Source organism: Lepeophtheirus salmonis, chromosome 1, assembly GCF_016086655.4.
Source record: "Lepeophtheirus salmonis chromosome 1, UVic_Lsal_1.4, whole genome shotgun sequence".
In the NCBI taxonomy this organism is placed as follows: Eukaryota; Metazoa; Arthropoda; class Copepoda; order Siphonostomatoida; family Caligidae; genus Lepeophtheirus; species Lepeophtheirus salmonis.
This window is the reverse complement of record NC_052131.2, coordinates 26377884-26404426: the sequence shown is the minus strand read 5'-3', so window position 1 is coordinate 26404426 and position 26543 is coordinate 26377884. Positions and strand designations below refer to the sequence as shown.

General features: G+C 30.6%; 1 protein-coding gene across 6 annotated transcripts in view; it reads left to right on the top strand.

The window, feature by feature from the left end:
• The window catches only part of LOC121121312 (diuretic hormone receptor), an 86602-nt gene that overhangs the window by 51700 nt on the left and 8359 nt on the right, over window positions 1–26543 (top strand). For all 6 annotated transcript variants that reach the window (XR_011781249.1, XR_011781246.1, XM_071890158.1 and 3 more), the window contains exons 5-9: window positions 14199–14302; window positions 19637–19728; window positions 20282–20408; window positions 22946–23184; window positions 25715–25881. Coding sequence is in view for 4 of the 6 variants with exons in the window: in XM_071890158.1 (XP_071746259.1) it covers window positions 14199–14302; window positions 19637–19728; window positions 20282–20408; window positions 22946–23184; window positions 25715–25881 (729 nt within the window). In the remaining 2 variants the exon portion in view is untranslated. The remainder of the gene's footprint in view (window positions 1–14198; window positions 14303–19636; window positions 19729–20281; window positions 20409–22945; window positions 23185–25714; window positions 25882–26543) is intronic.

The window sequence follows — 26543 nt, the reverse complement described above, 5'->3', positions numbered from 1 at the left end:
ATCTGAGTCAGCATATATATAATTGAGTTAGTCATAAATTTCGTTAACGCTAATATATATCTTATGAAAACAATATATATTTTTATAAATCACTATGCTTACCCTACTGTTGAGTGGTTAAATTTTTAACCAGTAAATTTTAAAATGTAAAAAATGAATCTGTAGAAACATCAGTTATTACAAGAAAATATTTCTAATTGAATATGTAGACTTTCTATTTTCGAGATATTTACCTTTTTCTGTAAGCCATAATGTTTGAGTTGAACAACACTCTGGGGTCGAGCTAGACTTATGAGTAAAGCTTTCTTTTTTATATTATATTAAGTACAGTACTCTGGACAACAGATGAACAAAAATTAATTAATAAATGGTGAAGGTACATTAAAACCTCATACTTAAAGGTGATCGTAAATTAATTAATATTTCGCCTGTAATGGTTGAATAATGTAATTGCCGACTTCTTTTCATGGAAATAATTAAGGTTAATTTTAGGAATTTTTTGGATAAAAGTGAGAAAAATTAAAATATTGGAAAAAATTTTTAAATATTAATTTTTATGCAATAAAGTTGAATAATAATCCAGAGCCATTCACAAAAAAATATATAAATTTTGAGAAAAAAAATTCAAAAATCTATAGTTCTTCTCCAAAAAATTCATTTAAATACTCTAGCCTTTGCCTTTTAGCTTTCTTGCCGGTAAGTCTTAAGTTTTCAAATTTAGTTTTTTATTGTATATTAATCGGAATATTCTTTACTTTTGATAATACAATCTAATATTTTAAAATATTCACCCTAGATGAATCCAGAATTATTTAAGTAAAGCCCACGATTTTACTTCGCACAGTCTATTGTCAACACCCAAAATAAAATATCCTAACAACGCCCCTGTTTCAAAGAAAAAGCTGATATAATAGTAGCAGACGACTTACCTTCATGTCAACTAGCCGCTTTCTCCTTTCATATTTTACCTTCTTTCTTTCTCACTCTCTACCTATTTCTATCTAATGGATTCTCTAATTAAATTATACTTCGATGCAGTTTGTTTTTACTTATGAACATTCCTCATACATACATTTGGTAGTGTTCATTGCATAAAGAAAATATGCTTAATAAGCTTACATTAACGGAACAACAGAGAGAGATAGAGAGAAGTGAGGAAGGTGATTTTATATTTGGTTACTTGGAAGTTCACAGCTGATTAGTAAAAGTGTTTACCATGAAGAACAAAGACTACAACCAAAAAATGACAAGCCATAGGTACATAAATGTAGCATTAGAGTTGTAGAAATTAGGAGCTACTGCTATGTAAAATTAAAAGAAACCGAAAAATAATATCTTAACTAGTGTTGTGTCCGTCTTTATGTATTTAGTCCAGTCATAGGACCAAAACAATTGGTCCTATGACCAGTGTCAGTCCTTGGTATTAGTTCTTAAGACTATTTGTCCCTGGAATTTTCCCTAAATAGGTCGTTGTTTATTAAGCCAAATAAATCTTATGTACTATGATCATTGCACATATCTTGCAAAAAATGTCCCTTTTATCAATATAATACAAACAACATTTTTATTCAGTTATATAATTTTTTTCTACGGAATAATTAAAAAAAAGGAAAAATACCCACTATGACATCACGAACGATAGCTTTTACCTTGTTTAAAGATAGACAAGTGGGGTTGGACTTGCTTACCATAATAACTAAGGACAGTCACAACGATAATTGTAACCCTGACCATTATGAGAATGTCTTGGAGGAGAGCAGCTTAGCTGTCATGCCGTTTTATCAAATTAACTACTACAATCAATTGTGAGATGAAGGAAATAAACAAAAATCCCACTTGATATTTTGTAACATATATTTACTCCAATGAAGACCCACTCAATTCTACAACAAGACTTACATGTATAACTCGATAACATTTTTTTTTTTTTAATTTTTAATTTTTTTTTTCAAATAAATTTATACGTAGGCTGCTTTATATATTTCTGGCCGAATAATAAAAAGAATCAAAAATGGTTTTATTGTTTTCAATGTATTCTCCAGTTTGATTCATACACTGTAGCATGCGCTCAAACCAATTATCCAAGCTCTTTTTCCCTCCGATTGAGATACCTCCAAGACATGGTTTTTAAACGTTTCAACAACATCTTCTGCTGGCAAAAATCGTTGACCACGCATATTTTTTCTTGATGTGTGGGCTTAAAAAGAAGTCATTGGATGCCAAGTCAGGGTTGTACGGTGGATGCTTCCCCAATTTGACGTTTTAGCCTTGAAAAGGGCGCTGGGTTGAGCTCGTATTGTCATGGTAAACAATGATTCGTCTTCTCTTGTTCGTTTTTTTAATTTCTCCGAAGTCTTCAGGCAAACAAATTGGGATGTACCACTCAAAGCTTATTCTGCTACAATGCTCAAGTGGACCGTTTTGCCGAAGAAATGGGCGACTATTTGCTTCGAAGTACTTCTTCCACAAACAACTTTCGTTGGATTTGGCTCGTCTTCGAAGACCCACACGGTTGATTGTTTTTTTTTTTTTCCGTGCTCATACGCATAGATCTATGATTCGTCCACATTTCTTTGCATCAATCGATACGAGCCTACTTTTGAACGATTGTCAAATTGTGCATGATCCAACGAAAACAAATCTTTTTTATGGCCAGGTGTACATGCAATATCATATGTATGCTGGTCGAAGCAATGCCAAAGGATGCCTCTATCTCACAGTATGTCACAAAACGATATGGAATTATCACTTTATGCACGGCATCAATATTCTCTGGCACAGCGGCTGTTTTTGGACGAGCTTAATTAGACTTTGAGCGAGTTTTGGCCACTACTGAATTCATTAAAGTAGTTTTCCACAGTGATATAGGATGGTGCTTCATCACCGTACAAAGATTTAAGTTCATCAATGCATTCTTGTCGTGATAATCCACGTCGAAAGTTGTGCAAAATGATTGCACGTAAATGTTCACGACTTAATTCCATCTTTTTGCCAAATTAATTTTTTCAAATCACTGTAAACAATATAAATGATGGTCGTACGTCAAAACATTCTGACTACGATTATGCTACAAAAATATCAAACTTATCTAAGGAAATGTCAAGTTGCACCTGGCAACACTTAGTGTAGCCTAGGCCAGAAATATATATAGCAGCCTATTTACCAACATGTAAGAAATAAATATGTAACTAAATTTATTAAACTGTAACATAGTTTATGTGATACCACAAATTGGCAATAAAAATATTTAAAATGTAAATGATGATATCACAAAATAGAATTAAAAATATTCTAAATGTAACTGTTCATATCCAGATATAGAGATGGATGGAGAAAATAAAGTGTTAATTCACGAATTATGTTATTGTATTAGTTATTTAAACAGTGGAATTCTTCGTTTTATTTCTTCATTCTTAGATGTAGAATATCTGTGGTATGAAGTAAACGTTGTTGTTTTTCTACAAAGTTTTCCAAATATCCACCTTTCTTTCTACGACTTATTCTACATATATTGCAATCGAAACCTGATTGTATCTAGCAGAGTAATCTATTTGTTCAATTTTGAATAAAATCGTTTCATTTGGAAAGCATTTAGAAAATTGTGACGGGTTTCTATGACCCGCAAACTTCTCAGCAAATCTTCATTGTTATTCTTTGTCAATCACAAGTACAGGCACTCAATAACTAGATTCTAAAAAATGAGATAATGTGATAACAGCTTTTGAAAAAAAAAAAAAAAAACACAAACTGACAACTACAAAAAGCTTCATACTCGTCTTAGGTCATATTTTCCACATATATATATAAATATATACATATAACTCAAATTCACTTTAATAATTTTATGAAAAGGAATAAAAAGAGGAGGAACAGAGCTTAAATGCGATCAAAATATAACTTGGCTATAAATTTGAAAAGAAATGGAAAAGAAACAGGGGGAATAAATAAATTGAATTTCAAAAATGATCAAATAGAAGATCCTTTTTTTGTTTTTTAGAAGAGAGTGTCTGCCTGTATATGAATGTATATAGGTATACATTAGTGTTCCAAAAATTTTTTCGGTTCGGTCTTTGTAAAGTTATTTGTTTTATACTATTATTTTGGGCAAGAAAACAGTCTGAAACCGTGTGTCAAAATTTGCACTGTGGACCGAAAATTAAGTTATGGAACGAATTTTAATTGTAGACAACAATAGACCTATTCTAATAAAATGTCAAACACGGAAAAAAAAAATAAAGTTGGGACCAAACAAGATTATTGTCGTTTGGACATTATTTTGACTCCGACATATATCCTAACAGAGATCACTATAATTTATTGTGATCCTTGCTCGCTGATGCGTTAGAAGCTGGAATAAATAATGAGAGCATTCCTATTTTGCTCTTAAGGTGATACATTAAGAAATATAGCTATTGGTATTTACAATAATGCTAAAAGGGAGGAGGGTGGTTAAATAAAAAGAAACCCAATATCAGAAGGATAACTTTGAGTATTGAATTTAGAAAAAACAAGTTTGAAAGCTATTATTTTCAAATTGTAAAAAGTAAATAATCTAATTTTACTTCATCTTTGTCCTTTCGACAAATTTGACAAGTTGATTTTAGTCTTTGGGAGTGTAGCACCCCTCTATACGTCTCTCCCCCTCCCTTGCAGTCATGAGCCTGCTTTGAGGGTGTTGAGCTCACCTGCTCCTGAGCCAGTGATGCTAATTGGATGCATTTTGACATGTTAAAAGAAAGAAATCGAAAATCAATTTGTAAACTCTGACATTTTGAAGAATATTTTGATGGAGAGAAGCTTAGCTGTCATGATGCTTTATTTGATCAGCTACACTCAGCCGTGATCTGGGGAGAGGGGAAAAAGGAAACAAACAAGGACATGGGCAAGATTTACTCCGACATACATCATCAATTCTACTATGAGTCAACCAAGAACTTATAATTATAACTCAACAAATCTTTAGGATTGTTCTTCCTCTGTTATGAGTGCACACGAATGTTCAATCCGGTTTTGAATCTAATTGAATGTAGTAGGAAAGGACGTTGACTACTCAACAGTAATAATGACAACGGATAAGGAAAACTAAATTGATTCTTCAGATTACCAATTACAAAAAAAAAAAAAAAATAGGCGAGTTAAAAATTACATCGGATTGACATCACTAATTATAAGTCTATACATAGTCGGTAAATTGTACAAGAGTCTATATAAGTTTAAAAAGAAATGTTATATGGAGGTTTATATATGAACCTCCATGTAATAACTTGTGTTACCGATGGCCTTGGATTACAAGGACACACTTAGTAAAGTTTTACGACGTTATTAAATTTCTGCGTATTAACTTATTGCGAGTACACGATGAAATCAGGTGACCGTTAGAATAGGTTTGACAGTAAATATTATCTTTTGTTGAATTATACCAATTAATACAATTAGTTATGGATAATCATAACCGTCTCAGCCTGCCTCATTGATAAGGTAAGCTGAGACAAAAAAATGGCAACGTTAAAATTGATATTGCAGCTAAAGTGAAGTATTATCATCTCATTCAATTGGCACTAAAAGTTATATATTATTTTGAAATTTAAAAAAAACAAAAAAAATCTCCATATCACTTCTACATGCCAACTAATATGACAAAAGATCTTATTGAAACTAGCCCAGTATATTTTGATAGACCACAAAGAGAGGAGGAGATTGCGAATGGCTCATTTCATACTGGATCTCAGTGCTGAGATTTTGCTACGCATACTCTTTCCTTAGCCTCATCTAAAATCCCCTCATTTTTAAAAAAATAATGTACTCCCTCCTTCTTTTCTTTTTAAATATGACGCTTTGAGTTTTAAAATGAGTTATTCACAGACAAACTTTGATTTATTAATAAAGAAAATAACTACATTCTATGTGGATTGAAGTGTATTTTCATATGTACCAGAATAAGTTTGTCCAATGTTTCCCGGGACATTAAGAAATTAAAATGAATTAAGAACTCTTCTGCTTAATATAAATCAAAAAATCAAGACTGTAAAGTTTTTAGAATCACTATCATTTTGGTTTTATGCGTATGAGTAGACTAATTTGTTGGTACGATGTAGACTCTCTTCGTACACGCGATAAAGAAGTAGCTGTTTTTTTTTTTTTGTATCAGATATCGAACTAACAGTCTTGCAGCCCTTCCCTGAACATCAAGAAACCCTCCAAGCATCCCAAAATACACCCCAGCCATCTGATTATAAAGGTGAAGTACTGGGCCAAGATACAGTTTAAACTCTTTTGCTTCCACAATTCTAGGCATCAAGGTACCTTTTTCATATTCCCCGGCCCAAGGGTTGTGGCTGGGTCTGATGCAAGTTAAATTTATCTGCTTTCCCTCCCCTGAGCATCAAGGAACCTCCTAATATCCCAAAATACACCCTCTCAGGTAATACAGTTAAAGTACTTGGATTCAAGGTAGTTTAAACTGCACTGCTGCCGTATTTCTAAGCACGGAGAACCTATTCTAATATGCTACAATAAACCCCCGCTCACGGGTTGTGGTCCCTGAGGTAGGCCAAGTTCTTCCACTGCCGCTTCCTTGCGCATAAATAAACCCTTCTGATTTCCGAAATACACCCGTCCTTCAGGTTGTACAGGTAAAGTTCTAAAAAATGTTATTTGAAGGTGACTGTGGCCTTTAAGACCCAAAAAATGTTACTGGAACTTTTTCTGGAGCCATAAAAACTTGAATGAAAAATTTCAGGAAAATCCATGAATTGGATCGGCTGTGTTGAAGGACATACAAAGACATTCACATTTTATCATATGTATAATATAATATTGTTAATATACAGAAGTTATCTTTCAACTTACATGTATATACATACATACACAGTGTAGAGTACAAAGTCTTATATTATGACTCTTTATCTACTCCATCATCTTATGAAGAAAAAAAAACTTTAAGAAAGCCAGAGAAACTTCCTCCATCTCAAACAAAATATATACTCGTTTCCAAATTATTGTTGTATATCAATCAAAATATCTCTATATTTTTTTAGTATGTGTGTACTAAGGGGAGGGGGCGGGAAGAAATGAAAAATGGTAGTTTGAGACTTTTTTTCATCTATTTATTGATTTGATGTTTCATTAAGATGTCTTTGATTCTTTTCTTTATTGTATTAATAGAATTGATTCAATATTAATATGTGGCCCGTCAACATAAAAGCAATCATGTTGGATTTTTCTCAAAAATGAATCCGGAGAACATACTTTCTATTCTTCTCTGAATAAGGATTGTCATTTTATATCTACAAATTATTCTGATCCATCATTTGGAAAGTCCCACCACATATTCTACTTAAAGTAACAATATTAATCCTGAGAGTGATCTAATTAGAAATTCAATCGAATTAGAAATGGGGAACAGTTAAGGGAGGTGTGTTCAAAAAGTTAGGTGAAGTTATCTTTTTAGGGGGGGGAAAAAGATCAATATTTATGATGTTCCCCTAAGATACAATACACTTGTGCCAACGCGTTTTCGTATACTCAGAGTACTTTTTGGTAGAGTGTCTACTTACTTTTTTATCACAGCTTGAATGTTTTCTTCTTCGTGTGGACGCGTAAATTTTTAAATCTGAACGTAACAAATATTAGATTCTGGTGTGTAGATACACAAACCGAGTTTTTTGGGTCTATTTAATAAAAATCGAGTTCTAATTGACCGTGGCATATCACTACTTTTTAATATACAGTGTAAAGTCAAAACAAGCTCTTTTTCTCTGCTAGTTCGACATATATTTCCTTTATCCCACTTTTTATGAAAGTATTCCATTAGTTTATGAGTTATTGACAAGTTCAGGAATTAATTATAAAGGTTTTTCATTAATGAGATGTGTGAGAGCACAGCTAATAAATGATTATTTATTCAATGTCACCACGTAATACTAATGATGTATTCCTCAGTTTTCAACATGGTGTCATTAAAATATTAAAATATTTGGTTTGTTTAGTAATTACAAGAGTTGAGTAATTAGTTTGCCATGAAAAAACTGTCGTGGTTGTTTGCATTTTCCTCTGAAAGAAGAATTATGATTTATCTTGGTATAAATTGTTTTAAGAATACATAATAAAATAAATATTTATATATGAATTCAAATACAATAGGAACATATTTTCTGGAAGAATGTTTTTATAAATAATGAAGCATAATTTATAACAATAATTCCCTTCCTCCTCCCAAAATCATATACCTAAGAGGCAGCAGATATTAACAACGGTTTTAATTAAGGTACCATATGTCTAGCTCCTGCTTTCTATTAGCACCTTTTTATTATTATTATTATAAACATGTCATCTCTAATAATTACTTATTCATACATAAGTATTAAGTAGCCATACACAGAAAAATTTCACAAAAAAAAAGTAATAGTTACATGAAAATTACTTGAATGAAAAAGGGTACGCAAATACTTTTTTTAAATTTTACCATCCGACGAAATAATAAATGTGGGATACCCGTTTTGCAGATCATTTAAAAAGAAAAAAAAATGAACGAAAAATAGATTTTGTGGTGAGTTCATTTACGTGACATTTGTCTTAGAATGATGGGTGTACAATAGATTAACACATTATTGACAATTTTTAAAATAAATTATATATATACTTTTCATAATACCTATTAAAATTCTATATGGTATTTCATTCGATACTTTTTAATATTATATTAAAAGCGTAGTTATGCATATTAATTTGTATATATTTAAGCCAAAATTGTTTCATATAAATATTAAGAAGGCCAATATATATGTACTAGATGTTGGGGAAAAAGTAATTTCGTACTTTTCCTTCATTTCAATGCTTTATAAAAAGGGTTACAATCATCCGAATTAAGCCGGATATGCTCCATTCTCTAAGATAACTTGTTGCCAACAAGAGCACAACTTTATAAAGCTATGCTTGTAGAAGCCCTTGAACATTTTGGCAAAAAACGCGCACAACCAATTTTCTCAAGCCTCTATTGAGAACAAGTTTTTACATCCAAGGGTTTTGGATATAGACAAGAACAGGTTGTAGTCACTTGGTTCCAGGTACGAAAAGTAGAGTAGATGGATTAGAACTGTCTATCCGAGACCCGGAGCTTCTGGAGCGTCATCAAGGATATGTGCAGCCTGGTGCTGTATTGATGGTGTATTATTGTCTGTTATTTACCAATATTGACTGTTTCTGTTCAATCACCAGCTTCCAAAGATCGATTTGTTCAGAGTAAAGTGCAGAATTGAGTTGGGAAAAAAATTGTCCAACATGAACTCAAAGAGTTTCAAACCCGTAATCATTGCAAATTTTATTGGTCCCTTTCGACTTGTTTTTCCTTTTCAGGTATTAAAATATGGCGAATTTCTTCTTTTGAGACCTCCATGCTCGACGCACGATTATTAACGATTCATCCGACCAAGCGCAATACTGTTGCAAAAGCGTTTGTATTATGCAGTCCCACCTTACAACGCTTAATTGGATGATCCTATGTGACCAATAAAAATAAGACATACTTAGTTTAAAAAAAGGCCAGAAAATACGAAATTACTTTTTTCCCAACCTGAATTAGGGATCAACAAGAAATTGTTTTTCTGTCCTTTTGGAAAAAAGAGCATAAGTATAGGTTACGTTATTATTTGGCTTATTTATCAAAAATAATAAATTATGAAATAGCCATCAAGTGAGACGAGTTAATCGACTGCTGATAACAAAATACTGTGAGAAGGAAACACATATTTTGAAATGAAATTTTTGTAACAAAGAGATATCTTGTGAGTAGTCGTTAAATGAGCTTCCTTATATATTAATGAATAATTACTGTGGTGTTTTAGTAGAGACATTCAATTTATATTAGAGGGTAATGGTATTTTTTATTACAATTTTACTATATATTCTATGTGCTTTTCACAAGAAAATAATAAAATACTCATTCAAGCCCCTAAAGATTCGTTTTGTTTCCCCCAAAGAGGAATATCAAAATGTATTTTTTTATAGTCAAAAAATAATTACGTGAGCATGAAAAGATTCCATAATTAGATCGTATTTTCAATTCGTTTCATTTTTATGGATGAAGAAATACATAATAATAAAAGGTTGGATTTTAGTAATTTATTGAACAGCATAGTCATAAAATGCATGCATAAATCAAAGACTCCTCTACACCATGCCTGTATTTCTCATGATTGTTTCAAGAATGATGTCCCAAATTTGACACAGCATACTTACATGTGTCAGTTATTTTTTTTAATATTTAGATATTAGACGAGTCATTAGTTTTTGCAAACATTGCATTTTAATGTGAAAAGTAAAATAATATTGCAACCACTCCTGTAGTCTGGGATAGTCCTTCGGGACGGTTGCAACAATAGTAAAAACTTCGAGTTTGAATAAGAAATATAGACTTTATAATATTTTCGATGAATAATTATCTAGAACTTGCTACTGTCTATGTGCGGTAACGTAACTTCCTTTTTTTTTATAATGTGTGGTAGAATCCGGCTGTAGAAGTAGTGGCGGGGTTGTTGGGTTGGCAAGATTCTAAAGTGTGTTTGTTTTTTAATGCAATCAGTGGCAATTGTGTGTTAGACAAGTGAGGAACGTGATTTTGCCAACAAAATTAAATATTACCAAAAAATGGTATGACTGTATATTTTATAGAAATTATAATAATTGAAATTTAACCCCTTGGTCTTTATGGTGCAATTTTTAAAAGTCAGTTAACTGTCTCAAATTATAATTTACAAAAAAAAACACAAATGAATTTTCAATTCATTTTATAGTTTGAAATTTACTTAATTCTATGAACGCAAATAACTCTGTACATAGTTATAAATTACTGCACTCTGGGCCTTAAAATGAGGCATTAGAGTTAATAAACTCTAAGCTAAAGTCCTTTTACTTGTGAGTCTCATTTTGACATCAAAACTACTCTACCTATTTTCAATCATATTAATGAAGAAAGGGTTTCTATTCTTATAAAACTTGATGGTTTAGACTCTCTCTAAAATGGGCGCTTCTGTTTTCTAATGAGGTGTAAATGTATGTATATAATATTAAAGAAAAAAATATTCTCACTAAACATCTTGCAACTGATCCCTTAGTTCTAAACATTACAATTTATCAAAAATGTATAATGAATAACTGAGTTTTGAATATTGAAAAATTCTTATTCACTGATTGCTAATGTATTAATAATTCTTTAGCTGATCTACAAAAAACAATAAAAACTTACTTCATTATTGGAAAAATTTTCTTACTCGAAAATAGTTTTATTCAATTTTTAGATACAAAAGTACTATTGGTTAATTTATATTAATAATCCACATATTGCAATATCATACAATTGCAATGTCAACTTTTGAATATAATTTTTTTTTATGCTCCAGAAATATAACTTGTAAGTGTCCCCCCAATCATGTTGTCAGGCATGAACAAATTAAAAAACAATCATACACGCAACATGGCGCCCCTATCCATGGATATGTTATCAAACTACTAATAACGAAAGAACACTTCTGCCCCAATGTCGGATTTTTTTCAGGCTTGATAAAGTTACAAAGAAACACCATTTCAACTAAATCCTTTCAAAATTATCATTTCATTATAATATGTGTAACTATATGTTACTCACATAAATGGCGCTGTAAAAATTACATTCATCTAGAGTGATATTTTTTTATTCAACTAAAATGGTGTTACTCTCCTCAAAAACAAAAAAAATATTTATAAATTTCCTGGTGCACGGTATTTTAAAGATTTTGTCATCATTATGATTTTGATTTGATTTAAACAGTCTATTTAACAATTGAAAATTATAGTGGTTAATAAATCAATCACTTATTACGACTTATGAAAGCTATACACAATAGTTTTTTAAATATTTTAAAAGTTTTAAAAATAGTTTTCCATCATATTTACTTGTTGAATGAAATTCGACTGAATATTAACAGAGTTGTATGATTACAAAGTCAACCATTCATAAATAAACTAATCTATATTAATAAAGCAAAGTATATATCTATCTTTATGATAAACAGTCACAGGGTGCACTGTATAATGTACAAGGTGTGTTCAAAAAGTAAGTTGACTTTCCAAATTTCTTGGACAACGTAAATTTGGTATGCTCGATTTTTTTTTTTAAAGTTAGTCCATTCGCAACGAACATTTATTTACGTTTCAGCTTTATAATTTGTTTAGTTTGTTGGTGAAAGACATATCGCTTAGAAGTATTTCGCATATTTTTCTGGGATAAAAAAATGTTGACAAGTGATACAAACTCTTCAAAGATGGCTGGGAACATGCCACTGTCGAGCCTCGCTCTGAACGCCCAAGTCTCTGAAAAACAGAGGAAAACATTGGAAAAGTTAAGAAAATTCAGTTGACAGTTGTCAACTCATTATAAAATAAATTTCTTGGGATATTTACATATCGGTTGGCTCGACCCCGTTAATTTATTTAGAACGTTTTGTCTCCAAAGTTTGTTCCGAAACTGCTTAATTTCAACTAAAATAATCCTCGTACTTTTTGGCCAAAACAACACCACAATCATACGTCAGCCACCATATTCACCGGATTTGGCCTCATGTGACTTTTTCTCGTTCCCAAAATTGAAAATACCTAAGAAAGGTCATAGATTTAAAATGAGTGAGGAGATAGAGACTGCATCCTTGGAAGAGCTCCAGCAAAAAATGCTTATGAGAAGTTTTTTGAGAATTGAAAAAAGCGATGGTACAAGCCCGTTATATCTCACAGGGATTACTTTGGAGGGGACAACATTAATATTTGATGAATAAATAAGAACAAAGTCACCTTACTTTTTGACCACGCTTCGTATATCAGGATTCCTGATAAAATATCTTATATATATATATTGATCTGAGGAATTACTATGTAGTCGTATTAATGCAATATTGCAGGCGTGTGCATATAGCATCAAATATGACGCGCCCTTTTTATTTTTCTGTATTAGTCTCTTGTGTATATCATAACTAAAGAGGGGATGTGTGCAAAGAAAAAAAAATAAGTATAACCATTAGAAAAGGAAAAACAGTTGATGCGTGTGCTCTTTTTTCTTTTTTTTTTCATTATTTAATGAAACTTGTGAGTGTTAACATATCCCTCTATAAGAAAAATTATCATTTAGCATTTGCGTAAACTGATTTAAAAATGCATAATAAAATAAACATATATGAATTTAAATATAACTATAATATTATCCCGGCAGTTACACTAATACTATTTGAAATGCTATAGCAGTAATTCATTTTTTCCCTCCAAAATCACATAACATGCGGTTGATATTAACCAATAGTCTTAACTATATTTCATCACTACCGACCGCATTCTCCTCGTTTTTTTAGAACAACCATCTTGAATCATAACTCATATCCATTTTCAGTATATGTTAAGATTTAGACTCTGCTATGTAAAAATAAAGTAATCCTTGGAGGCACTTTGTATTTACCATAAAGGAAACAAGGGATGTTTTTTGTTGTTTTTTTAGTGAGCGCTATAGTTAATAAATAGTTCTCATGAGTCATTCCACCAAATTAATTTTTTTATAGATGTTTTATTTTTATTATTTCGTTCTTGAGGACAGGCACAGGGAGAGTAACATTGTGATTTCTTTTGGAGTTATTTTCTATAAAATTAAAACAAAATTTGTGTTTAACTCACACCAAATTACTCCGGGTAATGCCGGATACTACTCCTTGTAATAAAATACAAATAAAGTGATATATCTCTAAAGTATAATCATTTTTCCACCAAACAAAGACAAAATAAATCATATTTATGCACCACAAGGGTGTCATCTACATACATTAAACATTAATAGAGAGGAGAAAAGAGGGATCAATTTATTTTCAAAACGGAGGATATATCCGTCAGTATTTTACAAATCTGTTTGATTTTTTTGTACTATCATTTGAAAGCTGTAAGGTAAATAGATATTGAGAATACAGTTGAATATTTATTTAATGTTCCTTTAATTGGTCAGATGGAGTTGCACTGATTAATTATAAGTAAACATTATAGTATTATATTTACTCTATCTGACCTAGGAATCTTCTTTGAAGTCCATATACATAGAGTAAATTTTATTTTCTTGGAATGATTTTAAGTTTGAATAATATATTTGGTTATGTTAATATTAAACTTACTTGATAAAATATCATCTTTTTTTATAGATTTTGCATCAAGACAATGCAATTGGGATGGAAAATGGTACGACAATCTTACATCCAAGGCCTTTACACGCTACGACTCATGCCCAGACTCGGAGAGCTTTTTGGTAAGGCACATACAGCATTAAGACTCCCCAGAACATGCCCACATAAATAATAATAATTGACTTTATAATTTATCATTAACCTATTTTTTGATTTATTTTATGTCTGTGTATATTTTGAAAGGTAGTAAATTATTGATTGATTTACGTGAGTTAGAGATTTTACAAATTAAAAAAGAATTAATAAAAAAAAGAACTGAAAAGCTTGCATGAAAAAATAAAATAATATAAATGTAAATCTGTAGTACATATTCAAATAATTATAATTGTATCAACTACATTTAACGAATTTCAAATTTTATTTATTTGAAACTTTGCAAAAGAAATGGTATAAAAAAACTGATTATTTAAATATCTGTGTTTAGGTTGTTCCTTTCCTTTTTTAATAAATTTTGGGATCCTGTTCATACTTATTCATAATTGGAAATTTTGGTATTTCTTTTGATATTTCAAGCTACTCTTTCTCATATCTTCTCAATTTTCGGGGTGTTTTCTTCATTATCAATAATACTGCACAGTTAGTCTGTTAGATTCTGTGGTTCGACCGACAAAAATTATTAAATTGTAAGGGATAACGAGCTAATTGTAGGTGGAGCAGTGGGTTGTATAACAGATACACAACATGCCCCGTGGTCTAAAAGTGAACTTTTGTATTACTAGACTCCATGTAACTGCTATTGTTCTCCCTGATGTATATCATATACAGAGTTTTAATTGAAGAAATAACAAATGAGTCGTATTAAAGAAATATCGCAGGCCTTTTGCATTTAGTATTAAGCATGTATACATGGGCCACTGTCTTCGTTTGTTTCTCTTTTATTCAATAAAACATAGTAAATGTGAAATTTAATTAAGTTTAGCTAATAGACAATGTAGGTAAGCCATAGTCAGTGGTAGGTCAACAAACTAAAGTACTCCCTGGCTCATGAAATATTTTTTTTTCCACAGACTCTAATCATTACTTTCATTGTTGGGAGAGAACATATTTGAGATTTAGTTAGGCACGTGAAAACTTTCTTCCAAAAGATGTTGCTTTTGAGATACTGCAGACGATGTTACTTTACCATTATGTCTTAGCTAATTAAACATTCATTGAGGTGGGGTGTTATTTATAGATAGTTATGAAAATCGTGTGTATTTTGGGCATGTTAAAAAAAAGAAACCGAAAATCAACATGATTACCATAACAATTTGAAGAATGTTTCGAAGGAGAGCAATTTAGTAGTAGCGAGGAAGAAGGAAATAAACAAGTAGATTGGTAAGAATGAGACGGATGTCCATCCCCAATTCTACTTTGAGTCCAACAAAGACTTACTATTGTAACTCGCCCGCAAATCCTCAAGATTACTCTCCGTTTTTATGAGGAAACACGAATGTCCAATAGGGGTTTGAATATAACTCAACTACAGTAGAAAATCATTTTAACTAACCAGGAGTTAAATAATAATAACAAAAGCTCAAGATAAGTAAATTCATTTTTCAGGATCACTTAAAAATAAAAACGATTTAAATAAATCGTTAAAGAGTAGTAATCTTTATGACACCCTCATCGTCTCCTGCCAGACAGCAAATGACTATATTTGGGGAAGTTTTGATCACGTGGCCTTTATTTTACCACTTAGTTTTGCTTGTTGCATCCGTTTGAATGTTTAAAAGAGGCAAAAATAGTTTATATATACAGATCACCAGTGTATACCTACTGTTTTTTTTAAATTAATTACAGTAACATGATTAGTAAACAAGTATATGTTTAAAAGGGTCGATTTTAGCGTTTAAAGTTATGTATTTCCATTTTTGTAAGGTCCCTTGAGATTATGTGTATATAATTTTCTGAAAAATTCCATAACTATATAAGAAAATGAATTAAAACAAATATGCATTAGTAAATAAAACAATTTCCTGATAAACCACGAAAGATTTTTGTATCCATAAAACTTAATTCAAATCCATATTTCCGCTCTATTATTAGATCCTCTGAATAAAGAAAATACTCTTTCGAAAATTAAAATAAAATACATTACTCACAACTTTTAAGTGAATTTCTTTACATAAAAATTTTTCATGTGACGTCAGCATTATTTATGTCGGTCATTTTGGGAGGGGAAAGTGCCTAAACAAGTCAGTTTTATAAAGCTGATTTCTCATTAATTTTAAGTAAATCAGAGAACTATTAAGAGTCAAAATGAGATTAACAAATAAAAAGACATAATCCTTATTGTCGGATCAAATGTATATCCCATTAATGCCTAGTTTTAGTATATATCTGACCCTAATATAAATCAAAAATTTGTTATTTCATCGTTTTTACAACCTTTTTCTCTAAATTGGTGACAATAAATTTGCTATTATCATGAAAAATTCTAAGAAATGAGATATTATGGACACTAAATTAGAAAAACTACTTGTTTTATCTTCTAACTACTAAAACAACTTTCATTTTCAAATATAAGACGTTTTGTTAATATATAGTAGCATTTTCTTTCCTTTTATTGGCAATTTCCTTCCATTCATCACTTAATGTTTTTTTTTTTTTTTTTTTTTAGAAAAGCTCCTATTTTTCTAGTGGTGGTGAGAGGGGGGGGCGTGGGGGGGATGTTGTTGGATTTTTAAATATAAAAAGGCTTATTGTATGATGCAAATAAATTAATGGGAGGCCTATCTGATGATTTAATTCCAAAGTTTGTTTATTTTTTGGTTTTGCGTCGATAATATTTAGAATAATATACCTTATTTCTGAGTTTTTGAGAATTTTAACAAGTCATGTAATTTGGTTTCTACTTTTTAATTTTATTAATCCCTACTGCAATTTATCGATCTTACATATTACGGGCAAAATAGAATAAATTTGCCCGTAATGGTCCAGTAGAGGTTTTTGTTTTGTTTTTTCGAAACGAGTTGTTTTTACAGGGTTGTTTTTTACAATTTTCCCATAAATGATTTGCTCTTAATCAAAAACTACAAGGATAATTTTATTGAAATCTTAATTTCATTATTACAAGTATTTATTGAATTTGGCCCCATTTGGCCCTTTTATAGCAACAAATCTCTTCCAAATTGTATTACAACTGGCACGTATCTAAATCATCATCTAAAATTTGGTTCAATTTCCTCTCTAGGGCTTCCATGTGAACGTCCTTATTTCTTGAAGGATAAGCATTGACCTCTCTTTCCAACACCCCCCTAAATGGAAAAGTCCAGGGGATTTAATTTAAGTCAAGAAGGAGGGCACATAGACAAAAAAAGCTGATTTTTTATTCCTCTAGTTTTGAACTGAGTGGGTACCATGAGCTGGAGCTGAACCCCGAGTGAATAAAACGTATTGACGTTGAAATACTGTTTCAATCCAGGGCTTCACTTTTGTCTTTAAGAAGTCTAAATAAACTTATTGATTAATTTTTACCTCATCAGGAATCCGGAATATAGGGGGATTTTACCCTGTTTAAAGCTACAGCACCTCAAACCATGATTGACTCTGGTTTTTGCAATTTGTAGGCACACTTTTGGCGGGAATAAATGCTGTCATATGTTTGTGTCAAGACTCTGTCACTTTGCTTGTTGAATTTCCGAGTTATGGTGAATAACTTTTCGTCAGAATAAATCAGGATGACATTTTTATGTACTGTATGCCAGTTGAGCAAAACTTTGATTCTATCATTTCTCTTTGTAATAGCAAAACTGAATTTTAAAGGTTTGAACCTAATGTCATCTTTAATAATATTGGGCATAGTGGTGAAGCTTACATTGTGATCCTGGGCCAGCTTTTGTATAGATCTACGTGGATTTTGCCGATTTTTTACACGGACAGCTTTGACCAACCTTGAAGCTTTCACAATTTTGGTTGTTCCACTCCCTGACCTCTTATCAGACTCAATTCCATCTTCCAATCCAGTTTGGGACCTGTAAACAATTTTCCAATTAACCTTGACAATCTTCTAGAATAACTTGGAAGTGTGCCCCGTTTTTAGTAGAGCTATAATATGTTCCCTCTGAAATTTTTAGAAAAATCATATGTTCTAGTTCAATTATGAAAATTTAACGTTTGTTTTACTTGTATTTTCGGGAAAAATCAAAATTAACAACACAACCTCGCAATTTTAAGAAGCATCCCTGTATATTTGTAGACTTCTATGTGCACTGCATAGACACTAACATTCATTTTGGCCAAGTCTTCTCCTTGGAACACTACACTGAACATAAGAACATGTTTACTACAAAAACTATTTTTTTTCTTATATTAACAATGCGGCATTATACTTTTGTCGTAGCATAGAAGTGTCTTGCTTCAAAAATGATGTAACCTGAGTAAATAATTAGTGAAATAATCTATGTTAATATCATTTTTTGTGAAGGAATTCACGTTATACAAGGGAGTTAGAGGGTTTATTCATTAATAAAAATTGTCTAGTGTATATGTTAAGTTATGACAGAAACAATCTTCAGTAAAAATCAAGAAAAGTACCATATGATAATTTTCATGATCTGTATTAGTGTATAAAAATTTATACCAGTCTGAGACCACTATGGTTTTTAGTAGATCGAGCTTATTTGGTCCTTAAATAGATTTCAATCTGGATTAATTTCCTTGAATTTTTTGGCCTTGATTGGTTCTAAAGAACCAATTTCGAATTTAATTGGTATTAACAAAAAAAAAAAAAAAGGCCTGATTTAAAATTTGATTTAGACTGATTTTAAGACACCCAAGTTTAAAACCCTCATTTGATTTATCTAACGTGATTATCCCCCATTTGACCTTTTAAATCAAATCCATCCATTTTAATTATTTCAATGTTTTTGATACTCTAAGTGCAATTCGTGCTACTTGTAAAGGATTCTTGAGAATACCTTTTCATTAGAAACTGAAGATGATTCATTTAAGATTACAAATGTAATCCTGACTCAATTTTGAGAAAAAATCAGTTATTATACTCTTGAACTCTATGTGGGTAAGTTTGATTCACGATCACTCATAGAAAAGAAAATATACATCATATATATATTGACTTCAAAGACAATTCCAAGGTCAAATGGAGTCATTGTAATGTTGCTTACCTATAATAAAGGAGTACAACTATCCAATTAAAGGAATAATAAAAATAAAAATGTTTCTGTTTTGATGGACAACATAGACTACTGATTTTTTTGCTTAAGTCCTGAGGCCAGTATTAAATTAAGGTTTTTATGAAGACTTTTTATTTTTAAATTTAAAGGAATGAACAGACGTTCATAAATGAGATAAGAGTAAGAACTATTAATCTATAATCTATTAATCAAAAACAGAAGACAAAACTTTGTTTAATTTTTGATGCTCACTAATTTTGATCTCCTTTCTTCCTCTAGTATAATGACATTATAAATAAACTCTATGTCACGGGATACTCCATTTCCCTAGGATTTCTCCTTTTTGCAACAGCCATTTTTCTATTCTTCAGGTAATTATAGTCTCTTAAGGGGCGTCCGCAAGGTTAAGTTTTTTTAGCGGGGGGTGTTTGCTTGGGTTTGAACTTTTTTTTAAATTAAAATTTATAATATTATATTTCTAAGCTATTCATAGAAAAAGTATTTTTTTGGAAACAAATTCGAAAAACATACAGCTGTTAACATAACGATAATTTGTTGAAAATAGTTTCAAAAATTAAATTATACATTTTGTGGGGGAAAAAAATTCAAAAATCCATACAAAAAATAAAGTTATTTAGAAAATAACATTTCAAAAATCCAGAGCTATTCGTAAAATATGATTCCTTTTGGAAACCAAAACTTCAAATATTAAATTTTTTGCTCCTTTGTATAATTTGCCCAAATCATCTTTTATATAAGAAAAAAAATATCTTAAAAATAAATTTCAACCCCAATTTTCAAACCAAAAATAAATCTAGTAAAAAGCAAAAACTCTTAAATTTAATGTGGACCGCGACAGCCCACCCCCTCTAGACGTCCCTGTTCTTTTAAAACCCAATGACTTTAATTACTATTTTTCCACAGATCCCTTCGCTGTATTCGTAACAGTATCCATACTCACCTCTTTATCGCTTCCATATTCCATAACCTATGTTGGATCATTTGGTACCAAACCGTCATTTATCAAATGGGCTCTGTCATCTCCTGGTCGGTAAGTAAGAGTATTTTAATGAAAGACTAGAGACAAGGAAGAGAGAGAAAAAAAAACTCAAGAAAAGAAAAATTGCCTTTGGCGACTATTATATGAATTAATTAATTAACTCTAAGTGTATACTTTTCTAGGGAATGAAAAAGAGAGAGAGAGATAAAAGAAGTCAGATGACAAAAATAAAAAGATAGAGTAACACATAGAAAGTAAACAAAAGGTCACAAATTCTACCTTTTCCTCTCTTTCTCTAGTTAAAATCCCTTTTTTCATTATGTGATGAGCAATCATTTTCTTGTATGTATAAGCGAGAACAAATAAAACACAAAGGTTGGGGGTGGGATGGAGGGGCTGTAGTCCCCTCCAATTAAAAAATGTTAGCTTTTACTAGAAATTTTCTTTTAGTCAGGATAAAATCAATTTAACGGGAAAATTGGCGGGAATCTTTTTTTTTTGAAAAATTTATTATTTAAAAGAAAAGATTATTCGGTGAAATTATCCAGCAGAACAAAAAATTTAATATTTGAAAAAAATTTTTCAAAATTTTTCTTATAAATCGTTAAAGATTTTTAAAATTTTATCCAAAAAATTTAATTTTTTTCCAAAAAAAAATTTATTTTATAAATGGATAATTATTTTTGAATTTTTATTGGAAAATTTTAATTTTTTCAAAAGCAACAACCATCCTTCCCCCCTTACCCAATATAAACCTGCGAACATTCTTGAAACACTACAGACAAAAAAAACATGAAAAGAATGAAATTTATCGATTAATGCATTTGCTCTGGAAACACTATATTTTTTTTCAAACAGTTTAAATGATGGTTATCATATAAATTGTAATTACAATGAATGCATTTCTTCCCCCCCGTTAAAAAAATCAATGATGGAATATTTACTCTAATTAGCAGTAAAATATATCTGTTATATTTTTGCAATTTCCTATTATTTTTTAAAATCAAATATCAATAAAAATCATTAGATCAAATTAATTTTTTTGTACAACATGTAGAAACTAGTATAGGTATATTCAAGCTCGGCCTTTTTTGTGGGTTTGTCTCCCTTAGATAAGTTGTTGTAATTACCATTTAAGTCCTGAGAAGTCAATTCCCTTTTTCTATAATACAAGACCTGATTAACCAGTTCAGTGTGCTCATAAAAGACAAATTTGTGGTAGTATTATAATTGTAGATCCTTGTTGGACTTGGAGTAGAATCGAGGATATATTTCTATCTCAGGGGCGTCTGCAGGATTATATTTAGGAAGTGGCTTGGTTTGTGAATTTTTTTTAGAAAAAAAATCAAAAATTAAGTATTTTGAAAAGAAGTTTCACAACTTAAATTTTTTCAAAAAAATTATATAATCCACAACTATTACACAAACAAAAATTTGGAAAAAAATTTCAAAAATCCGCAGTTGTTCACAAAAAATTTATTTAAAGAAAAAAAAAATCAAATATTAATTTTTTATGGAAAAAAGACTGTAAAATTTACAGCTATTCACTAAAAATGAAATTTTCAACATAAAAAAATTCAAATTTTTAATTTTGTGAGAAAAATTGATAATTTCATGGTTATTCACAGAATATTAAGTGGGGAAAAAATGTAAAAAATTTAATTACAATTTAAATATTGAATAAATAATAAAAGTATTAAATATTTTAGAAAGAAGGACAAATTCTTTAATTTGGAAGGGGCGCACTTTTTTTTTGAAGGAGAAAAGATTAAAAGAGTCAATTAGGATGCATTGGTAAAGTTGATTGTTTCAATATCAGAATCCTAATGGGATGCAAGATTAGGGGACTAATCTATAGTCAAAATGAGAAAAAAAAACATAGACAATATTGATGCTGTGTAGATACCTTTGTGATACACAAACACAAAAGATCAAAAAAGTTAGTTGTAAGTCTCACATATTTACCGGAAAGCATCGAAGTACATAATACGATGAGTGTATGTACTCTTCAAAGACACGTTGGAATGTAAAAATTGTAAGTCCTTGTTGGACTCAGAGTAGAATTGAGGATGGACATTGAAGTAATTTTTGCCGATATCCTTACTATATAGAAAGATAGATTTGTGTTGATTTCCTTGCACCTCATCTAATAAAACGTGATGACAGCTAAACTACTCTCCTCAAAAATATTCCTCAAATTATCAGGGGCACCAAAAAAAAAAAAAATCAGTTTGGACAACAACCAAAAAGACGTCTGTAGTCTTCAATGAGCGGGTGTCAGTACTGAGAAGACGACATGCAAAGACCGTTGTTATCTCCATCCTGACTGCCTACAACGTCAAGAATGTATTACTGGCCCTACAGCCAAAAAGAACTAAAACTTTTGTAGCAGCAATATGGCTGACTACTGGCATGCCTCCATGTGCCCCCACCCCTGTCCTCACCCCTTAGAACTTTGCAGCTTGGTAACTAGGATAATCAAATAAGCCTAGATATAAAGAAATATGATAGATCGAAAAGAGGGGCTCATAGCCTATATTTTAAATTTACGTTTCTACTTTATATCAAATTTGTTTGTATATTTCCAGGACCACCATTTTCTCTTTTGCAAAATCCTCCACGTTCTTACGAATTATTTTATGGTCTGCACATACATGTGGATGTTTGGTGAGGGTCTTTATCTCTTTATCATACTCATAGTCACCTTTGTCTCCGAGAATAAAGTGTTTAAGCTTCTATTGGCTCTGGGATGGGGTCTACCCTTTCTACTCATCCTTACTTATGCCTCTGTTCGAGGGGTCAATTCTGGCTTAGCTGCAGAGCGAAGGTAAGCATAGAGGATTGTAAATCCTAAGCATTTTTGGAGTGATATATTTTTTTAACAAGGAAAATGAGCAGTATTTCTCCCCCACCCACCCTTTCTCAAGCTGTTTTCATTAATCTTTCACTCTTGAGGAGAGAAATTCTACCTAAGTATCAAGCGTAACCTCTCGAGTGTATGTATGTGTGCTTATGAATGACGGATGTCAGGAAGCCTTTGTTGGGCTCAGAATATAATTGAGGATCAACATTGGGGCAACAATTACTTGCTAGTTATGGAGTGGATTATTGTGTTATTTTCATTCCTAGTCACAGCTTGAATAAAAACAAATGTTTGTTCAACTCTCAAACATTCTTCAAATCGTTAGGCTTACTATGTTCAACTCTGTTTGTTTTTTTTAGTCATTGAAATGCTTATAATTTACAGCCCTACTACTAATAATGGGATTTTCTACTTTACTTTTTCACATTGATCCATTTAGTTACTTTTTTCATCAAAAAATGTACCAACAAAGTAATAAAATTACTCAAGAGGAAAATGTGGTTTTTTATACCTAAATATGAATTATGTTTTTCCCCTTCCAAAACCATATATGTATGTATGTGGGTAAATATGAGTAGGGAAGACCCGAGTCAGTTACAACATGTTTGCCTCAATTACTCAGAGCTGGTTTAACTCAGGCACGGCAAAATTTAGTGCAACTTAGACAATGCATATGGGCTGAAAACTCCCGGGCTTATCAAAGAAAACACGTTTTTTTCTTTCAAAATTACTTTTCTTAAATAATTAGTATTATTTATTCATTTATATTAGTTTTTTTTATTCACTCTATGAATAAAGAGTCGCCATTATACTTTTCAATCATTTGTTTAGATTGAACAGTATTTTTTCCATGACTAAAAAGTGTATAGTTAAAATACGAAACTATTTTTTATCCATTGTTTCAAAAATAACATATCCAGCTGACTCTTAGCACGACAACTCACAAACAAAGGAAAAGTTTCTCTTGAAATTTGACAGCTCTCTTTTGAAGGCTGGGAATATCATAAAATGAGGTGAATTATAAAAATAGAGCCATCCATGTGTGAATTCGGGACTTTTCAGCCCATGTGTTACATACGTGTGGCGATAACATAAACGCAAGCTGGGATACTTTTTCTCAATATGTATTACGACAGTATAATATGAGTACTATAATTTATATTAATCCCAAAAAATGATAAAGTCCTTAAGAGCCACGGTTTTTGACATGGTCATCTGAAAATAAAAATTGGTTATTTGGTAACACTGATCATAAAAGATACTGAGACGTCATGACGTGAAATTTTTTTATTAAGAAGAGTGAAACTCAATTTTCATTGAGTTGCGAGAATAATGAAAAGAAAAAAGGGGTTATCTAGTTAAGAACATACCTCACCAACTAAAATGTATTATATGAGTGATATAAAAATTCGATTTAAAGTTCAAATACCGCATGGAAAAATTTAAACAAATATCATTCATATTAATAACTTGTTGAACAGTTTTTTAGTGGTTTAATATTGTATTTGACTCTTTGAAAAATTCTCTTCGGGTTTTCATTGAAGTAAAAAACTTATATTTCTCTGTTTCATCTAAAAAAAATCTTACCTTCTTTTATGTTATCGCCACACATATATCTTGTATTGTTTGACTGTATTTAAAAATAATACCATTTAGTAGTTTTAACACAAATTGCATTAAGTGTGACCTTTCATGCCTCCAGTTAAAAGAAATGAGTTTGAGTTAGAAATTAAAACTCTTGTATAATAGAACAGGGATTTTAGGGAATCCCTATGATGTTGAATCATTTACTTGCAATGTTTTACAGCAAAGTAAAAATTAATTTAATTTACATTATTTATCATTATTATAGATTCAGAAAAAAAATCTTGCAAAAACTCTTGAGGGCCCCAAAAACTTGAAACTTATATTTTATATGAAATAATAAAGAAAGTTTAAAAAATTGCAATTCCAGTGGCAATTTCTCAAATTTATCTGACTGAGTTTTGAATTCAGATAAAATTATATCAACGAATGGCAAAATAATCAATAATTGAAATGATATCAATCATTGGGAAAACAATGAAAAATTGACTTTATTATCACAGAAATATTACTTTTACTTTTCAAAATCAAATGTTGTCATAGATTTTAAGAATGTGTTGAAAATTATTGTATGTGTTTGCCATAATATTACATTTACGATGCAATGATTATGCACATTTTAGGATTGTATATTTGGTATATGAAAGAAAATAGAGTTTGTTATAACTTTCATTGCCCTTCCTTATATATTAATAGTACAATTACCTACAAATATCAGTGTATACCCAACTTTTAGTTCCTCAATTCATAAGAGGAAAAGGTAGAAGCAATGATGGGCACTAATAAATCTACTCCAAGTGTTTTTTCTATCCCCAAATATGTATACTAAACTAAAAATATTTATGCGCTCTACTAAATGTTAAAGTTCTTTTACATGATCTCTCTCTCTCTCTCTTTTTTTTTGTTCTAGCTGTTGGATTGAGGAAATATCCTATAATTGGATCTACAAAGTACCCTGTATCCTCTCCATCTTTGTCAACTTCATATTTCTCATCATAATTATTAGTTTACTCGTCTCCAAATTACATACAGAGATATCAGACACAAGCGCTATCGTTAAAACTGCCAAAGCTATAGGTAATTTTAATTTTATCATTTGAGCTATATAAAATTTGACCTTAAACGTATGCAAAAAAAAAAAAAAAATAATCAAGTTGCCACTCTTAACAGTATTTTTAGTTTACAAAGAAGATATATGAATATTATTTTATATCTGAGGAGGGAACATCTATTTTAGCACAAAGTGTTGTGTGTTCACAAATTATAGACATTAAGCATGTGGCTTTGTTGGAGGGTTATTGTTTGACTCAAAAATAATATAAAACAAGGGTATCCACTGAATTATATATATATTTTTTTTTTTTTTTGGGGGGGAAGGAATTCTATAAATTAATTTTCTTGAAAAAAAATTTAAAAATTCACTTTTTTGGGATAAAATTTCAAATTATTTCAAAAAAAAAATCAAAAATCTACAGATATTTACAAAAAATTAAATATTTTATGAAAATATTTAGAATATTATTTTTTTTTTTTTTAAATCCACAACTATTTAAAAAATTATTTTTTTTTTAGTTTAGATATTTAATTTAATCGAGAAAAAAAAAGTTATATGAGTTAACTTTTTTGAGAAAAAATTTTTAAATATTCAGGAGGGGCTAAGGTGGACAACCCTGTAAGGTATATAAGTCATCCTTTTTTCAACAGCACCTAGTAAACTTGAGTCAAAGAGGATACATTAT